This window comes from Triticum dicoccoides, chromosome 3A (assembly GCF_002162155.2).
Source record: "Triticum dicoccoides isolate Atlit2015 ecotype Zavitan chromosome 3A, WEW_v2.0, whole genome shotgun sequence".
Lineage (NCBI taxonomy): Eukaryota > Viridiplantae > Streptophyta > Magnoliopsida > Poales > Poaceae > Triticum > Triticum dicoccoides.
The window spans coordinates 504,068,860-504,086,027 of record NC_041384.1 but is presented as its reverse complement, the minus strand read 5'-3'; the positions used below and the strand labels follow the sequence as shown (position 1 = coordinate 504,086,027).

Below are 17,168 nucleotides of genomic sequence, written 5' to 3'. Positions count from 1 at the left end.
ATAATCCTCATTCAACTTAACTTATTCGGGACAAAAAAGCAGGTGCAGTACAACAACACAGTCCTGTACATGACAGGCAAGCCTTACGGCATCTCTGATGTGCATCTCAAACCAGTTAAATAGATGCGATAGAAGCTAGAGAAAACTCTAAGTTAAAGCTGACCACAGCATGTGAGAATAACTTTCATGGCCCACACAACAACATGCCCACCCTAGCTGCCAGTTGCCGCTTCAGTTGGCTCTATCTTCGCTTGCAGCTCTGGCTCATCCCCTCCGAGGAGCAGCTCGGACTCATCCCCACGCCGCAGAACTTCTTGGATAGTCTCCAAGATCTCCACAGTCAAGAACATTGTCAAGATAGAGGAAGATGCAGCTCTGTTGATCGGCCTCCCATCACTATTCTGTCATTGACGCCAAAGCTCCCTGACTGGACTTGTGCTTCCATTGTTCATGATCAGCTTGGTATTGGGAGAAATACCACTGGCAGTGGTATTGAGAGAGAGAGAGAGAGAGAGAGAGAGATTCAATACAGTGCAGAAGCTATTATATGTTCATGGAGCACATTCCTTTTTGCTTTTGTCCTCTTTTTACTGTACAAACTTCATTTCGCTTTGGGGTTTACATTACAATCCTTTCTTCATGGCAGCAGCAACCCCACCCGACCCCCACTCCTCTTCCCAAGCAATAAATCTCACTGTCGTTTTGTAGAAAAGAATGGCTTGGTAGGTATCCTACTTCTAGAAGACCCAATGCAAGCAAGGAAAAGAAAATACAGAAACACCGCTGCAGATAAAAAGATGAAGACGCCTGCATAAATATGCTATCCATAGTAATGCTATGATAACAGAACATACCTTCTTCTTTAGACAGAATATAAATTTCTCAAAATTTACCCGCCAAAGTACTTCATTCTCTGCAATAGTTGAGTTGAGCTCTTCATCTACCTCAAAGGCTCCGTGTTTCCGCTGATGAAATAACGATACAGAGAATTACATGATGATAAAAGCAGTGCATTGCATACTGTTGCTGCATTTGCTAGTTCCTATCAATAATTTCAGAAAATGCCTTCGCCATTGACAAAAATCTACACATGTCACTTTGCCTTTTCTCGTTTAACTACAGGATGGCCGAAACAACAAACACCAAATTTTCACATAACATGGTGGTGAAGATAAGTAAAAAGAGTACACCACCTTAGCACCTGCAACAGCGTTATGAGGACAATCATTTGCCTTTGATGCATCCTCCATGCCGTATGGGATCTCAGAAAACCTTTCTGGGTCAGAAAGGGTTGCAGTATTGACAACTTTCTGCTTAAGTGAAAGAACCTCCTCGGCAGTCTGTAACAAAGATAATTTTCTCAGGTCCTGTAACTGACTATCATACACAGAACATATCAACAGAAGAAAGAACAGTACTAATGCATTATTAAAGCATCGAGATCTTGGTACTAGTAACTATCAGTTTTCACAAAGTGTACAGGTGATGACCATGAGTTAAGAGTAAGATGATTTTCGTCAACAGGCCTCGCATAAAAAGGACCCAAACTACCGAGCTAGCTAATTAGCCCGTTGCTAAGATGTCTAATTACAAGACCAAGTTACTAAACTAACCAGCCTAGTCAGCTTCTACCAATCCTGCATGCATTTGTATTAGTTTACAGTAGAAAACTATAAAAGTAAGTAGAGGCCTATTAAAATGACCAGGAATGTCCATAACAGGGAATCACTTTACATACTTTTGGAACTCTTCTCCTTGCAGCTGTAGATTGTTCATCTTCCTGTGGATTGAAATAGGGTTCAGCTTTTGGGCAGCGTTCCACATAACGTGCATACACAAGTTTGTTGAAGTTCATTCGTATTTCTTCCCTTGCTGGTCGGATGGTGCCTGGAACATGGATGACCCATTATCAGGGAACAGTAATAGTCACTATCACCAGCAAATATCAAAGATTATGGGAAAAAAGGAAAGAGAATAACATCATAAAAAGAACAGTGGATGATCCAATAACAACTTCAACAAATTAAAAGGACATACCTTCTGGCACTTTAGAGATTGTGCGTCCCACAAGTTGGTCAAATGTTAGCCTACCATTCTGAAGCAATCCCTCAATAAGAGTTTCTGACTGCAAGATACATAAGTTCTATGCATAAGGTCATAAACTTTGGAAAAGTTACAAGTACTGAATGATTGTAGGCATAATGTTAAAATTAACTTTATTTTCTTCTGAGAATGGCCCGAGAAACGATCACACATTTTGTAGCAAAAATAGCACCAGAACAATTAGAATGTAAGTTCAGGCAAGGTATGTTATCTGTCAGTTTCTCTATCAACTACCAGCATATCACAAACAATAATTACCAGCATATTTATTAAACACCTAAAAAGGGATCATATCAACATCCCCACAGCCAACAGCATTCTCCCCTTACCCTGTCAACCCGCCTCTGTTACCATGGGTGGAGAATAGGGAATGGCCACAACATCACAAGCATCAAACCTAGAACCTATCAACCTAATGACTTTTATAACACTGTAGTCCAATTAAATATGTATATCGATATATTGAGTAAAAATACAAATAATTCCACTAATAAATTACAATTAAAATATGCGTATATGGCAACTTATTTTATGCAATGCAGATATGATCATCTTTCTGCAAAAGTGTTTGCTTGTTCAGATTCAACACTCTAGTATTATGGATTGGGGGGATTTCAGAGTGCACAAGTTCTCAACCCTCAGGGCAGAGTACAAATATGAATATATGTGAGGAAATACAAAATGTTAATCGTACAGGAAAATCTTAACCATATTTGTATTTTATAAAATATAGTAGTCCAATAATATGGATAGTACGGACCCTTGACGGAGAACGGATGTTTGGCTGGAGGCCTTTTTTTTAATTTCAAAATTCAAACTTTTCCGTTTCAAAAAAATCTGAAAAAAATTATGCAAGTAAACAAGGATGTTATGTGTATGTATCTAAAATTTCAGGGTGAAACACGTTGAAATGTGACTTGTTCAAAAAAGACAAATTCATGGCTTGGGAGGATGAATAGTATCATGTGTTAAAAAGCCTCAGAGTTGTCTTTTTTGCACAGCCCTCATTTCAACGTATTTTGCCCTGAAAATTTACACAGATGTGTGTTATGCCTCCATGTATGTCTGTAACTTTTTTCGGAGTTTTTTGAAATGTAGAAAATTGAAATTTGATGAATTTTGAATTTTGAATTTTTCAAAACCGAGCTCCATGGAGCTCGGCCTCCAAAGGCAATATCCGCCCTTGACGCCCTAATAAGTGTGGGGAACATTGAAAATAGGGTCATACATGGTACCATGCACCACAGTGTAGCATGCTTGGAGATTAACCCAGAGGATGGATCGAGAATGTAAATACAGCATTAGTTTAAAAAATTGGAATGATCAAGCTGAAATAGTATGATTTTTTTTTCAGGGTACGCCAATGGCATACCTTAGTTTTATTGAAGGGAGCAAACCAAATTACAGGAGTCTGGCACTACACTACAAACAGTGCAGCCAGAGAAACACCACTCCATCTATTACACTCTAAGGTTGTCTCACGAAAATATCTAGACACACCACACCCGTCCTCCTAATGACATAAAGCTCATCCACAATGTGGTCAAATAGTACGAATATGAAACGGTTCATCTTGCACTACATATAGAGGAAAATGTTTGTCGACGAAAAGATGATGCCTTATGATCTTGAAGTGTAAGAAGAATGTGTTCAGACGTACAGCACTACAATAATTTGATTATGCTGAACGGCAAACTCCAGATAGAAAGGATTAGCTAGCTTCTATTTGCCAACAGTGACTGCAGTAGCTAAATATCATGAAAGAGTAAAGGACATCCTCGGGACCCCGACCTAAATTTGCAAGTACCCCATGTTATCAACTCTAGATCAGTAATCAAGGTCAAGATGCATTGTGATTGTTTTAGCACATGTTAATAACCTTTAGTGTAATACTCCGAGATATCTCAGTTACTCTTTGTCATCGCCTCTAGACCATTAATCAAGGTCGATATGCATCTAGCAACGAGAATCAAAAGGTGCAAAAAATTCTACAGTACCATCTGCTCCGCACTGATTTCAGCATTCAGAGAATTATGGATGCTGCTTTAATCAATCCCAGCTTTTAACAAGCAAGCGTGAACTAAAATCAAGTGCGTATTCAAGTACGGACCTCTGGAATGGCCGCGCGGATAACAGAGATGAACTTTGAGAAGCGCAGCCGATGCAGGACATTGTCGAAGATGGCCAAGTAGAGCGTGATGGTCCTATCGCCTACAATCACAGAAAAAATATATGGAGTCACGGACTAGCAGGGCATCGAATCGAATCATATAGCCAAGGGATTTGCATACGGGCTTGCCTCTGGGCGATGAGAAGGCCTGAACGCAGTTGTGCTGGATGAGGACGAGGAGAGAGTTCTTCACTTGCCCCTGCGGGAGCTTGAGACGGCGCACAATCTCCGTCAGCTGCAGCGCCCCGTGGCGGAGGAGGCAGTCGCACACCTTCTGCGAGAGGGGATCGGGCGGCCGGAGTTAGGGCTTCACACGCACGAACACGCTGACACACTGCGAGTACGCAGGGGAACGGCGGGAGAGTGGAGGTGGGCAGGATCTTACCGCTACGAGGGGGCCGAAGTGGTCGGATATGAGGCCCGCGGCGAGGAGGATGCCATGCTGCGACACCATGGTCGCCGGCGGCGAGGAGGATTAGGATTTTTGGGTGCGTGTTGCGGCGGTGGCGTCGGCACGGCGCGCCAAAGCCCTCAACGCGAGACAACCTAACCAGCAAAGACTGCACGTGACGTGATCCTGGGCGTCCATTTTTAGGCCAGCGGCTGAGGTTTTATGCCACGGAACCGTCCATTCTAACCCTAAACCCCCGGCGCAGCCAGACCGGTGGAGGAAGCCGCCAGCCCACCACAGCAGCCATGTTGCGCCGCGCCTCCCAGCTCCTCCGCACCGTCCCCACCGCCGCCGTGTTCCCCCGCCGCCTCCCGCAACCGCACCGGCACCCGCTTCCAGCCCCACCCGCCTATCTCCTCCCCGCCCCCAGGCAACCATCGTACTTCTACGCCACCGAGTCAGCGGCGGCGCGGCCACCAAAGGTGCCGCGGCCACTGAGGACGGTGGGGAGCCTGCTGAGGCTGAACGACATCCGCGACAACCCCGGCGCGACGCAGCAGAAGACGCGCAAGGGCCGCGGGATCGGCTCCGGGAAGGGCAAGACGGCGGGGCGCGGGCACAAGGGCCAGAAGGCGCGCGGCACCGCTCGCTTCGGCTTCGAGGGCGGCCAGACCCCGCTGCGCCGCCGTCTCCCCCGCCGCGGCTTCAAGAACCGCTTCTCGCTCACGTTCCAGGTCCAGGGCCCTCTTTGCATTTCTGTTCATCTGCTTTCCTTGCACGCAGCAATGCGACATTTGCTGTTTGCGATCTAAGTTGTTTGATTACGAATCAACATTTCGTTCCTTGTTTTCCATGTATGTGTGGCATTCTCGAAGGTTGCTTGATTCTGTGACCGTAAGTTGTCCGGGTCAACATTTCTGCACAGAAGGTGCTTGATCTGTGCTCTGTGCACGGAGTTCACATATTTTCATTTTACCAGCACTTATTCCGAGTGCTACCTTGATAAGGATTTTGTCCCCTTCGTAGATGCTCCTTAGTTAGGCGAAGGAATTTCTGACTGAGCTTACTAGTGCCCTATCTGTAGTGGTAGCTCTTAGACGAGGCTCTGGATCATTTTGTTCCTCAGTGTACAACAATAGAACTGTGTGTTAAAAATGGCAAAAGGCAGCATGAAAGTACCTTAATATGCATTATGAGAAGACCGGGATAGTTGATTTTCACCTAGCAGCGGCCATTTTTAAGGAACTTATGAGCTTTGGAAAAATGGGCATTCTGAGATAACATAGAAAGTACCGAGAAGACAGCAAGAGATTATGGTCATAGGTGGGAAAATGGGCATTCTGAGATAACATAGCAGTGGCCATTTTTAAGGAACTTATGGGCTTTGGAAAAATGGGCAGCACCAGCTTGCAGCATTGGAAGACTTGGCTTGGGCGTCAACAATTTCAGCTATCTATCTTCTAGTTGATAGTGTATGCCGGCTCCTTATCAGCTAGAGTATGATATATGTGAGCAGTGGTGGATCTATACCAAGTGCCAAGATACTTGCCTTGTGCATTGAATTCATGAATTGGTCGCCAAACTTTGGTGGACAAAATAATCGGTGAGGTTTTGCTAATCTGTTGTAAGACCTGAGGTATTGTGCACTGATTTTGGACATATCTATTAAAGAGTAAACTGTTGATTGGACAAAATCTCTATGCTTGATATTTGTCCAGGAAGGAAACCTAGGCTTATATTTAAAGTTTACACATTATCTAATCTATTAATGGATATATAAGTTCATGTTAGCAAAGTGGTGGGCACTATTTCATGTCATGTTAGTATGCAAGAACAACTGAACCTTGTGCGTGTGTGCAGGCTTCAAAGAAGTATCATATGTGGCAGGATTACATTTCTTTAGTGTTATATATATTAGATTGCGAAGAGCAATGCAAAAATGTTCTAAGGCTGCGTACTATAGACCCAAAGTGGTCGGACCCTTCCCTGGACCCTGCGCAAGCGGGAGTTACATGCACCAGGTTGCCCTTTTTAATAGATGTGCCCATTGATAGTTTTTTTCTTCTTCTCTTCTTTGTTCATCGTAACACAAAAAGAACATGCAATATTCTTATACTCCCTCCGATCTTGCAGCTTTAGTACAAAGTTGTACTAAAGCTGCGACAAGTAATATGGATCAGAGGGAGTAATATATATAGTTGTATCATGTTACGTAATCTCTAGCATAAGACTAAAGCATCAAAAAATTACAATCTAATGAATTGCATCTATCATATTTTGTTAACTCCTTCAGGAGGTACTGTGAAGGGATTTACTGTTCGGCATTTAGCAGTGGAGTAACTTTCTGTTTGCTTTACAATCTTCTAGCCTCCTGAAATTGTATTCCCACATATATGCGACATGCCTATCTCTGCTAGTTCATGCAGTGATTGTTTTCAGCAAATTGTTGCTATTTAATCCATGATAATGTCTGACTTCAACATCTACAAAATAACATCAAAATTTTGCATTCATTTGGGTAACTGGACATTCATTGTAGAACTTGTTCAACAACTTGACAATTACTTTGTTTATGCTTTAAGTTCAATTTTTTATTTGCAAATGGCACCCTGAGCATAGTGTGATGTTGGTCATCTTTCCCTGTGGTCAGCCCTGTGGACTGGGAAAAATTGCGAAGCTCATCAATGCTGGAAAAATTGATTCCTCTGAATTGATCACAATGAAGACACTGAAGGTACTACAGTCATTTCTTTCAACTAGCTATGTTTCTGTTTTCTTCTTTGCAACATCAACTTATCACACTTTATCAGGATACAAGTGCCATTGGAAAACAAATAAAGGATGGGATTCGGTTAATGGGCCGTGGTGCAGAAGAAATCAAATGGCCAATTCACCTCGAGGCAAGCCAAAGCTAGTTTGAAATAGTTAAATCTTTAAGCATACAGTTTCTTGTTCATTTCAAGTCCTCCATTCTCAGGAACAGCATGCATGTTTCATAGTCCTATTCTGTTCTGTTTCTTGCTGCATGCGACAACATATAATCCAAAAATGTAAATGTATCTGTTCCGCCGAGCGCCATTTATCCATTGTAATGTTATCACAGAATGTGCCCATTTAGTTATGTCTTTGCATGACCTGCCTGTCCATTGCTTGCAATCATGTCGAGTACAAGTAGTGGCTCTTGTAGAGGCAATGAGGGAGTTCCAACTGTGAGTGTAGTAAATATAGCTTTCTTATTGTTAAATATTGTTTCGCATGTGCCCAACTAATACAACATGGTTCATATATAAGTATAGTATCTAATAGGTGGTGGCAGTGAAATAAAAACTAGCATGACTTTACTTGCAATGTATGTTAAGTGAAATTATATTGCTTTGATTATCAAGATATAACATTTTCAACTTAGAAGACTGGTTACACATACTAGGTCAGCTGTGAAGATTGGTGCTGCGGATTGGATAGTATGTATCCAAATTTTATGGATCCCTTCCTAAGCAAATGTAAATTGGCAGGTATCAAGGGCGACCGCAAGGGCGAAAGCTGCAGTTGAAGCAGCAGGTGGAACTGTAAGATTGGTGTACTACAACAAGCTTGGGTTCAGGGCACTACTCAAACCTGAATGGTTTGCAAAGAAGGGCCGCCTTATACCAAAAGCGGCGAGGCCTCCACCCAAGCAACGAGACAAGGTTGATAGCATTGGCCGACTACCTGCTCCCACAAAGCCACTTCCCTTCACACCGGAGGAATTAGAGTTTACTGCCAAGCGTGAAGCTGCTAAAGTGATCGCTGCATAGGAGGGAGTACAAATCACTGAAGAAGCCCATCCAAACTTTTATTACTTACATAAGTCTTGCACCGGGCATGTATAACAATCACTTGCTCTTTCCTATAGGTGTATTCCTTGTGGGATCCTTGTGTTTCCTTGTCATTTGTGCTACGCGGGAATGACATTTTCTTCTTCAGGTGGCAGTAGTACCTCCTGGTAAGCACCAGGGCTGGCCAGTAAAATATCCTGTAACAGTCTTTTGAGAGATCAGTTCATTGTTTTTTGAGAGATCAGTTCATTGTTTTCATTAATAGAAACTTTTTCTCTAGGGCAGTCAGTTTCAGCACTAACTGTACTTCAGAAATGTCTGCCAAACACTATAGGACAAAAGATGGCTTTTGGTGTACTAAGTATTAAGAAAAAAAGGAGCATCTGTCAAAAAGTAAAAAAGTAAAAGAAAACAAGGGGTAATTAGTTTTAGGACCCCAATAGCCAACGAACCTTCCCTGGGAAGGGATGGCAATTTTAGTTGCCACGAGCATTGCAATTTTAGTTAGCGAGCATGACAACTACGCTGTAGTTTTGTTTTCCATTATAAAATTGCCGTGCTTGCAAATTTAAATCGTCATCTTTGCCCATCCTTGTGATAACTAAAGTTGCCATCAAAATGTTTGCAATTGCCACCCTTCCTAGAGAACGTCCACTGAAGAACATTACCCTGGTTTTAGCACAAAGAACAACTCTTCAACAACTTCTGTAGGTTCAATGTAAGATCTATCTGTTGTTTAATCATCACATCAATTTTTCCTTCAATTTTTAAGGGGGTGATATCTTTAGCAATTTATTAGTAAAAGCATAAGGAATGGGACAAGAATTCTTGGAACATGGTTACATGCGTACTCGCAAGACCAATATATGAAATTTTATGGTATTAAACTTGATTGACCATTCTACTCACGTGTGAAGTTTCGCGAAGAAATGACATATATGATATCCTGAGCAAAAAAAAGTAATGCCATACTTATCATAAGGGATCTTGTGTGACCTATTGGATGGAACCGAGGAAGGGGGCCCACCCAGGGGGTATTTATTGGTTAGGGATGGAAGGTCATTTAGCTCTTCGTAGCCCCTTCGTAGGTCTAGGCCTCTTTTGGTTCATAGAATAGGATTATCATAGGAATAGAAAATTTGTAGTAAATGAGATAACATGTATCTCAAATCCTATGAATAGGAATAGGAAACAAGATGTCATTTGGTTCACGCCAAAAGAAATTTTCCATTGAGTCTAGGCTCATTTTTATTTTTCTATGAAATGTGGAGGATAGAAACAAATCTTATGTAGAAATAGGAATCCATTCCTATGAACCAAAGTGCTCTAAAGGAAAAAATCCTATAAAAATCATATCCTCTATAATTCTTATGAAATTCCTCCAAACCAAAGGAGGCCCTAGCATTTTCGTGGCGTCTACCCGGCTGAAGCATGTGGCAAGGAAGCCTACTACAATGATTTTGATTACATCAAAGTTTTACCCAAGTCAGTACCGGCCGAGACTTGAAGGAAAGCGTCGCTCTCCCTCTCGTTTGCCCGTCCAGTGATGAGACGGTTATGTTAGGTTAATCAGATTTGACACAAGCCTTGCCCTGACCTTACTCTGGTCAATCAGACGGTACTAATTGATCATCGGCTTGCCCCATCGCAGACACCCGACTACAAGAGAAGCAATCATCAGCCTGGCCCATCGCACTTACACTAATTGATGCCTCTTTTCTCTGAAGCACTCTGTGCTTCATTTGACCTTTTGTTTAAGCAGGGTTGTTTTTGTCTGGTCTTCTGCAACGAAGGCAGAGTGGTTGGAGGGAGTAGTGATCCTTTTGCTCTTGCATATTTTTCTTTTCCTCTGTCGTCCAAGGTTTCGTGTGCATCCTTGACACATGTCCTGGGGCGGTGGGGCCTAATCCCATATTAACAAGATTATAGTGCCGTTGTTGCAAGAAAATTTTCTCCAGGACAACGGAGCTGAAAACAACCAGCCACCCATATTACACCCAACAGCTAGGAATCTCCGTTCGAGCAAGAGAATGCCGGCATTTTCTATGCTGGAGGTTGGCAATCTACCATTGTTTTGCTCCGTGAGATCCCTCTTGGATCGGCTGTCCCATTATCCCACTCTCATTCCAAAAAGTTCTAATATCAACACCCCCAAAAGGCCAAAACATAATGTCCTGGGCTGGAGAGACGAGAGCAACCATACTTAAAAGTTTCTTATAAACGACGTTGCGCCAATAGAATACTGAATACGAACGTGTGAACTCCCATCTAGGGTTTCCTTGCCTCTCGCCGGCGCCGCCGGTTCGCTTCATCTTATATTATCCTTGGAACATGGAGGCACGGTGGATCCCGGTCCTTGTCGGCGGGAGGGCTCCGTTTTTAGATGCTTTTCTGAGTTTTATAAGGGTTTGTGCCATGCTCAAGAAAATGAGGCGGCGGCGGCTTCTTGAAGATGGAATAAGGTCCTCCTCACCTAGCCCCCGTCCCGGTGACGTTTCAAGCATCGTCGGAAGGTGTGTGAAGGTTTGTCTCCGACGGATCTCGTAGAATCCGGTCGGCGTTTGTCCTCGGTGGATCTGATTGGATCCAGTCTTCGTTCGTCTGCGTCTGTGTGTCTGCAGCTCGCATCCTTCCGGTCTATGCTTCTCTTCATCGGCGGCGGTTGCTGTTCTGGTGCACGACGACTTTCCGACTGTCTACTACAACAATGTTCGCCCGACTCCGACGAGGGAGGGGCAATGACGGCGGTGCGCCTTCGACTCGCTCCAGTGCTTGTAGTCGTCGCTAGGTGGTCTACGGACCTGGATGTAAATTTTATTTCTAGTGTTTTTTGTACTGCCTTGACAGTTGATGAATAGATCGAAAGTTTTCTCGTAAAAAATAACTAATACGAACCAACTACTGCATATATATGTTCGTTCCAGTACCCATACCGTGCTGTTTGTCGCAGTGGTATTAGTTGCCGACGTCTCCCGTGACACCGAGTCGTCTCCCCAGGTTGCTGGTTAGTCAAGCACTAATAAAAAAAATTATGACTATGCTAACCAGACAGCCACCACGGCCATAGCTATTATACTACCAATCCATTGATGATTAGGCATATACTAATTCAACTTCCAACCAGCTGTTAGAATAAGCACATGCTTAACTGCCGCCGTTCGTTGCAAAAAACGCACCAAATAGATGAGAAGGTACTGAAAATCCCGGGACTTCTTTTTGCGGGTGTTACATAATTCTCATCATGTCGACATCCGGTGGAGAGTCGGCTGAACACATCCGGGCTGCACACCTACTACTACGACTAGTTACTGACTTAAAACTTATTTCAAATCTCCTTGTAGAAACAGCAATATGAAATGCATTTGCATGAGTTGGTTTTGCACTGTGGCAATGATTGTTGCAATTGACCGAGTCCAGAGTCCAAACCACCAAGGGAGTATAAAGCCAGAGAGGAGGCTTTCGGGAGAGCTTGCATCCAGGCACATATACCAAGTACACCAATCAGCAACCTTCAAGTATCCTAGTTTGATCTCGCCGCGAGCCCGTGAAGATGAAGGTTCTGCATGCTCTTAATTTCCTTCCTCCCAAGCTTGTTTCTGAGATTTTATTGGTTACTCACCGTTTCTGTTATTCTGAACCAGATGGTGCTTAAGGTGCCGATGGTCTGCAAGAAGTGCAAATCTTGCGTCCTTACGATTGTGTCCAAGGTCAAAGGTCTGTATATTCTCTCGCTCTATGGCCTTGATTCGCTCGTCTCTATAACTTACTTGACAGGTCGTGTCGTGTGTGTCCATGGCAGGCGTCAAGTCGATGGCATACGACGAGGAGAAGAGCACGCTGACGGTGGTGGGGGAAGTGGACGTGGTGGTGGTCGTCGACGCGCTGCGCAAGGGGAAGCACCCGGCGACAGTGGTGACGGTGGGCGACGAGAAGAAGGAAGCGGAGGAGAAGAAGAAGAAGGACGAAGAGGAGAAGAAGAAGAAGGAGGCCGAGGAGAAGAAGAAGAAGGAATGCCTGGAGAAGATGCAGAAGTGCTGCCCCAAGGCTTGCCCGCCGCCACTCTACTGCCCCAAGGCTTGCTCGCCGCCACGCCACTGCCCGCCGCCACCCCGCTGCCCGCCGCAATCCTACTGCTACGTCGACGACTCCGGCCCCTGCACCATCGTGTGAGCGAGAGGGGAGATCATCGACCCGGCGCCGATCGTTGTTGCCGGTGCAAATCAAGCCACTCCTCCAGGCCAGGCACACCAATTAATTCGTGCGTACGTCTTGTTCATCGTTCAGAAGATTCAGAGCTTGCATGCACACTATTTTCTTTTCCTGTATCTTTTCCGGTTCCTGTGATCAAGAATTGTATGTCTCCACGGAGACCTTCTTTTACTACTCACAACTCGTCTACTTGCAATCTGCAAATGAGCTGTTTGGTTCATGACCATGCGACGACTTGGATATAAGATTGGTGGTGGGGTTCTTAGCTTCACCTAATAATGTGACAAGTTGATTAGTCTACCGGTCGGCATTGCCAAATGGAACAGTTTATTGCAACAATTTGTCCCTATCGACGCTGGAACTTTCATATGCCGTTGCCGATTGGTACTCTCCGGGAAACAAATTATTTCTGCAGATCACGCAATGATTCAGGTGCACTTTTACAATTCTCCAACTTACCTCTTGACCATTGAAAAAAAAAACACTCTTGAGACTTACTCCCTCCGTTTTTAAATATTTGTTTTTCTAGAGATTTCAACAAGTAACTACATACGAAACAAAATGAGTGAATCTACGCTCTAAAATATGTCTATATACATCCGTATATAATAGTCCATTTGAAATCTCTAAAAAGATAAATATTTAGAAGCGGATGGAGTAGGAGCTAAGGGCATCTCCAGCCATTCGGTGCCCTCAGGGACTGAAATATTGCCGTCTGGGGGCTAGCCGATGCTATTTCCACCGTGGGGCGATTGAGTTCCCAACCGCCGTCCCAAATTGATCCCAGACGCTATTTTTTGAAATCCAAATTCGGCTAGATTCATACAAAATGACACAAATTTGGGCGAAATTCAGGCGGTTTTCATTGATATTTGTACAAAATTAAAGACATAACTTAAAAACTTAGAAAAATAAAACTACGCTGCCGCCGCCGCCCCGAGCCTACTGCATGCCAAGGAGCTTGTAGAAGGCGGTGTAGTCGCCGCCGTCGTCGTCCTGCACGCCGTCGTCCTCCTTGCTACAACCCTGTCCTGGGTCGCCGTGGCGGACGGGGTTGGTCAGCGCCGGCGCCTCTTCGTCGCTGTCCTCGAGGACGATGACGCGCGGCACTGGCGCTCCATCTCCTCCTGGACGTAGTCGTCCCGCGTCCATTTGAGGCCGGTTTCAAGGTCAGCGGCCATGTCGACATGCTCCTGCTTGACGACGACGGGTTGCGTCGCCGGCTCCTTCTTCGGCCTGACAAGGCGAAGATAGCCGCGGGGAGGAGGGCAAGGTGGTCGACGGCCCTCATTTATGATGAGGCTGTCGTCGCGGCTGCGCGGGCGCTCCGGCGTGTCCTGGGGCTCGGCCTTGACGGCAGCGAGCGGCGTCGTCGTGCGGGAACCGAGACGATGAGGACGACAAAGGTTCTCGGCATCGCCCAGTCGCTGACTCAGCGGGTCCATGTGGTACAGTTTTGTTTTCGCACCAAATTCGTTTCCCCCGGCACCCCCGGCCGGCCCCTAGTGTGCTGGGTTCGGTCTGGGTCCGTCGGCGCCAATTTCAGTCCTAACCGCGAAATTTGGGCTCTTGGGGCGCGACTGGGCCGATTTTTTCGAGCCAGCGATAAAAAAGGGGCGGGGGGGGGGGTGCGAGTGGAGATGCTAAGACTAGAGAACAAATCTAAACTGTTGTTGACACACAAACACGTCCCGTGTACCCTCGACGCCGGGGGTGATGCACCGCAGCTCACGTCGAAGGAGACCCGACCGATAGCGCGATACGCAGGACAGTCGGCGGGCGCTTTTGCAGACCCGAAACCCCGCGCACCCGGGAGGGACCCCGTCAGGGATTGCGGCGGCTATGGGCTTCCCTAGGTCGATTCGCTCGCCCCTAGAGCCTCGTGGATCGCTGCCCTCCAACGCGAAGAACGAACGAAGAACGAGAAAGAAAGATACAAGGGTGAGGGATAAAAGTAGATGAACACAAAAGTGTAATTGATAGATTGGTTCGATTGGTGTTGTTTCAATCGGCCGTCACCCCCAACATATATAAGAGGCGGCTGGACTTCCCGTACAAGCAAAGGATTTATCTAGGCTTTCCTTACAAGAAAATTACATCAATTCACGTCCAAAACCCTAGTCAAATTCGGACTGATTTTATCCGAACTTCTCAAAACTGCTCGGTTTAAACTGGCTGCACCTTGCGGGTCCTTTTTGCAGTGGTAAACGATCTCGGATGAAAACAAGCCCAAAAGCAATCTTGACTGTTTCGACGAGACGAACAACTTTCATGTTAAAGGGTTTTGATCAGAGATCATCTTGAGGGTCAAATCGGTCTCGCAACACAGGCTATCTCCTCGCGCTACCCGTCAGCCATGTGTCTGGTGGGGCGCGCCACATCTTGCCTCGTGACAGGGCTGCACTCCGATTGCTCTAACTTTTGCATACGAACTCGGATTTGAACGATTTTTATATCAAAATCAATCATTTCGACGAGACGAAGACAATTCCTCTAGATCATTTTTCCATACGAGGCCGTCCTGTGGGGCGTAATCAGCCGAATAGTGTTCTGAATACAAAATCTTAGTACTTCAAACACAACTTCGGCCTTAGAGATGAGTTCGGATGGCCATGACCCAAATATTAAAGTTTCTCCTTTTGATGATACAAAACTTCATCACTTTGAGCACTTTTCCATTTGAGGCTATCTTAATTATGTTTTTGACCATGCCAAAATCTGGTGTCAACACATGCCCCCCTGTTTTTCGGCAAAACTTGTGTGCCGAAAAATAACTCGCATATAGCTTGTTCTAAGGACGATGTCAACACTTCATCGGCCATTTTGCATGTTCTTAGGACGATAAGTATATATCGGCCATTGCTTGTGTGAACTTTCTGATGCAAACTTGGGTGAAACCTTCTCAGCTTCATTAACAATCCGGTGATAAAGTTCCATAGATATGTATCTCAATGTCATCCTCCGAACAATATTGTTCACCCTTTTGCTAGGATTTTGTAGACAATCAACAATAAACTTTCTCCAATCCTTACTTTCGCCTGCATAAAAATTTCATTAGTGGCCGAAGCTGTGGACTTCGGTTCGGCCTTACCTATGTTGACGAGACTAAGCATCGGCTATTGAGAGAAATACAATACAACATGATGGACATGGTAGCCGGATGCTTGCTATGCCAACTCTCTTCAATTGTCATGTCTAAATATATGAACAATTTTAATGCAACCCAAGGTAAATTCTTCATCTAGACATACCCCAAGATAAACTATAAGTGATTCGTCAAAACACATTGATAACCCTTGGATATTTGTTGCACTACTCATAACGAATCATCAAAAGCCTCAATATGTATAGCACCTATAGCAAGTAAAAGAGTCAATCCAAATAACAATGCATATTCGGCCTTGATTAATCATGCATAAAAATATTCTAAGCGGCACGAGGCTTCAAAAAATAGTACCATAAAGAAATATATAAACAACACCAACACTTTGGCCATTGCTATGAATTGAACGATCAAAACATAATCTCCATAGTACTAGAGAGACAAGGCTAATATTAATATTATGCATGACATTAATCCGATGCTCAGTAACAAAATCAACTATGATTTGGCCTCTTATAGATCTCAAAGATGCATAAGCCAAATCATATCCAAACAAAGTATAAGCCCACCAACCAATTCTGCAGCTATGAATTGGTCTATGCAGCATATATTCAATGACATCGGTCATGATGTCTCAACTCCATTCAATCATAATATAGGCATACATATAAATTTTCATGAGCACGTACCTTGTCTCGCTCTCCAATCAAACTAAGGACGATGTTAGAATACTACACCGGCCATGCATTGACATACTCTTAGGACGATAGATAAATATCGGCCATTACCATGTAAACTTCATTCAAAGCACATATAGCCGAAATAAACAAATGAAATGATAAATCAAGTATTTCGGCCCTTTGGATCAGCAACAAACTTGTAGCTAATCAAATGTATAGTGACTTGATAATACCTTTTCATGACGTAAGAAATTATATTGCATCCATGGATTAAAATAAGCCCATTGAGGGTTACCAATCATATCTGATGACGAATTCCATGGCATAGGCGTTAATGGCATAGTTGAAGAATGTGTAAACCAAAGATGTTGAAACCTTCGGCTTGGTCCTTCATAGTTTTTACTCTTTTCCTTCTTCACTTTTGCCGCACTTCTTGTAATGGAGGCATGCACATAATTCTTATTTTGAGCACTTCCTTTGGGAACCCATGCCATGTTCCTTTCTTCAAGTTCTTGTGCACTAAGTTTGTGTAATTCCCTCTTTTGCCAATACGATAAGCCGAGTGGGCATCTCGGCTGTGATTCTGTTTTGACCAATGGCAATTCCTTTTTGGCTTTGTGCACTCTCAACTTATTTTCTTCAGATTTGGCACTTTGACTCTCAATAATTGGTTGCTTCATCTCATTGCCTTTTGTAG

The 17,168-nt window shown here is 44.3% G+C and overlaps 3 protein-coding genes across 3 annotated transcripts in view; 2 read left to right on the top strand and 1 right to left on the bottom strand.

The window, feature by feature from the left end:
• LOC119268816 (DNA-directed RNA polymerase III subunit RPC3-like) overlaps positions 1-4,838 on the bottom strand; it is a 9,865-nt gene extending 5,027 nt beyond the window's left edge. Inside the window, exons 1-7 of the mRNA XM_037550522.1 lie at positions 4,659-4,838; positions 4,403-4,547; positions 4,214-4,314; positions 2,038-2,125; positions 1,739-1,887; positions 1,194-1,340; positions 855-965 (exon numbers count right to left, since the gene is read on the bottom strand). Coding sequence (XP_037406419.1) covers positions 855-965; positions 1,194-1,340; positions 1,739-1,887; positions 2,038-2,125; positions 4,214-4,314; positions 4,403-4,547; positions 4,659-4,727 — 810 coding nt within the window. The 5' untranslated portion in view covers positions 4,728-4,838. The remainder of the gene's footprint in view (positions 1-854; positions 966-1,193; positions 1,341-1,738; positions 1,888-2,037; positions 2,126-4,213; positions 4,315-4,402; positions 4,548-4,658) is intronic.
• Positions 4,839-4,901: 63 nt separating this feature from the next.
• On the top strand, positions 4,902-8,767 carry LOC119268817 (50S ribosomal protein L15-like). Its single transcript, XM_037550523.1, has 4 exons — positions 4,902-5,398; positions 7,315-7,398; positions 7,475-7,564; positions 8,177-8,767. Exons 1-4 carry the CDS (start codon positions 4,970-4,972, stop codon positions 8,456-8,458), a joined length of 885 nt encoding a protein of 294 aa, XP_037406420.1. The 5' UTR covers positions 4,902-4,969; the 3' UTR covers positions 8,459-8,767.
• A 3,158-nt stretch (positions 8,768-11,925) lies between these two features.
• Positions 11,926-12,983, top strand: LOC119271798 (heavy metal-associated isoprenylated plant protein 2-like). Its single transcript, XM_037553481.1, has 3 exons — positions 11,926-12,035; positions 12,121-12,193; positions 12,279-12,983. The coding sequence occupies exons 1-3, from the start codon at positions 12,030-12,032 to the stop codon at positions 12,647-12,649; spliced, it is 450 nt and encodes a 149-aa protein (XP_037409378.1). The 5' UTR covers positions 11,926-12,029; the 3' UTR covers positions 12,650-12,983.
• Positions 12,984-17,168: the final 4,185 nt, after the last annotated feature.

Bases quoted from the DNA above. Each gene is read 5' to 3' on its own strand.
- LOC119268817 (XM_037550523.1), top strand. From the start codon at position 4,970: ATGTTGCGCCGCGCCTCCCAGCTCCTCCGCACCGTCCCCACCGCCGCC. The intron at 5,399-7,314 runs GTCCAGGGCCCT...CCCTGTGGTCAG, and splicing joins GCTTCTCGCTCACGTTCCAG to CCCTGTGGACTGGGAAAAAT. The intron at 7,399-7,474 runs GTACTACAGTCA...ACACTTTATCAG, and splicing joins TCACAATGAAGACACTGAAG to GATACAAGTGCCATTGGAAA.
- LOC119271798 (XM_037553481.1), top strand. The intron at 12,194-12,278 runs GTCTGTATATTC...TGTCCATGGCAG, and splicing joins GATTGTGTCCAAGGTCAAAG to GCGTCAAGTCGATGGCATAC.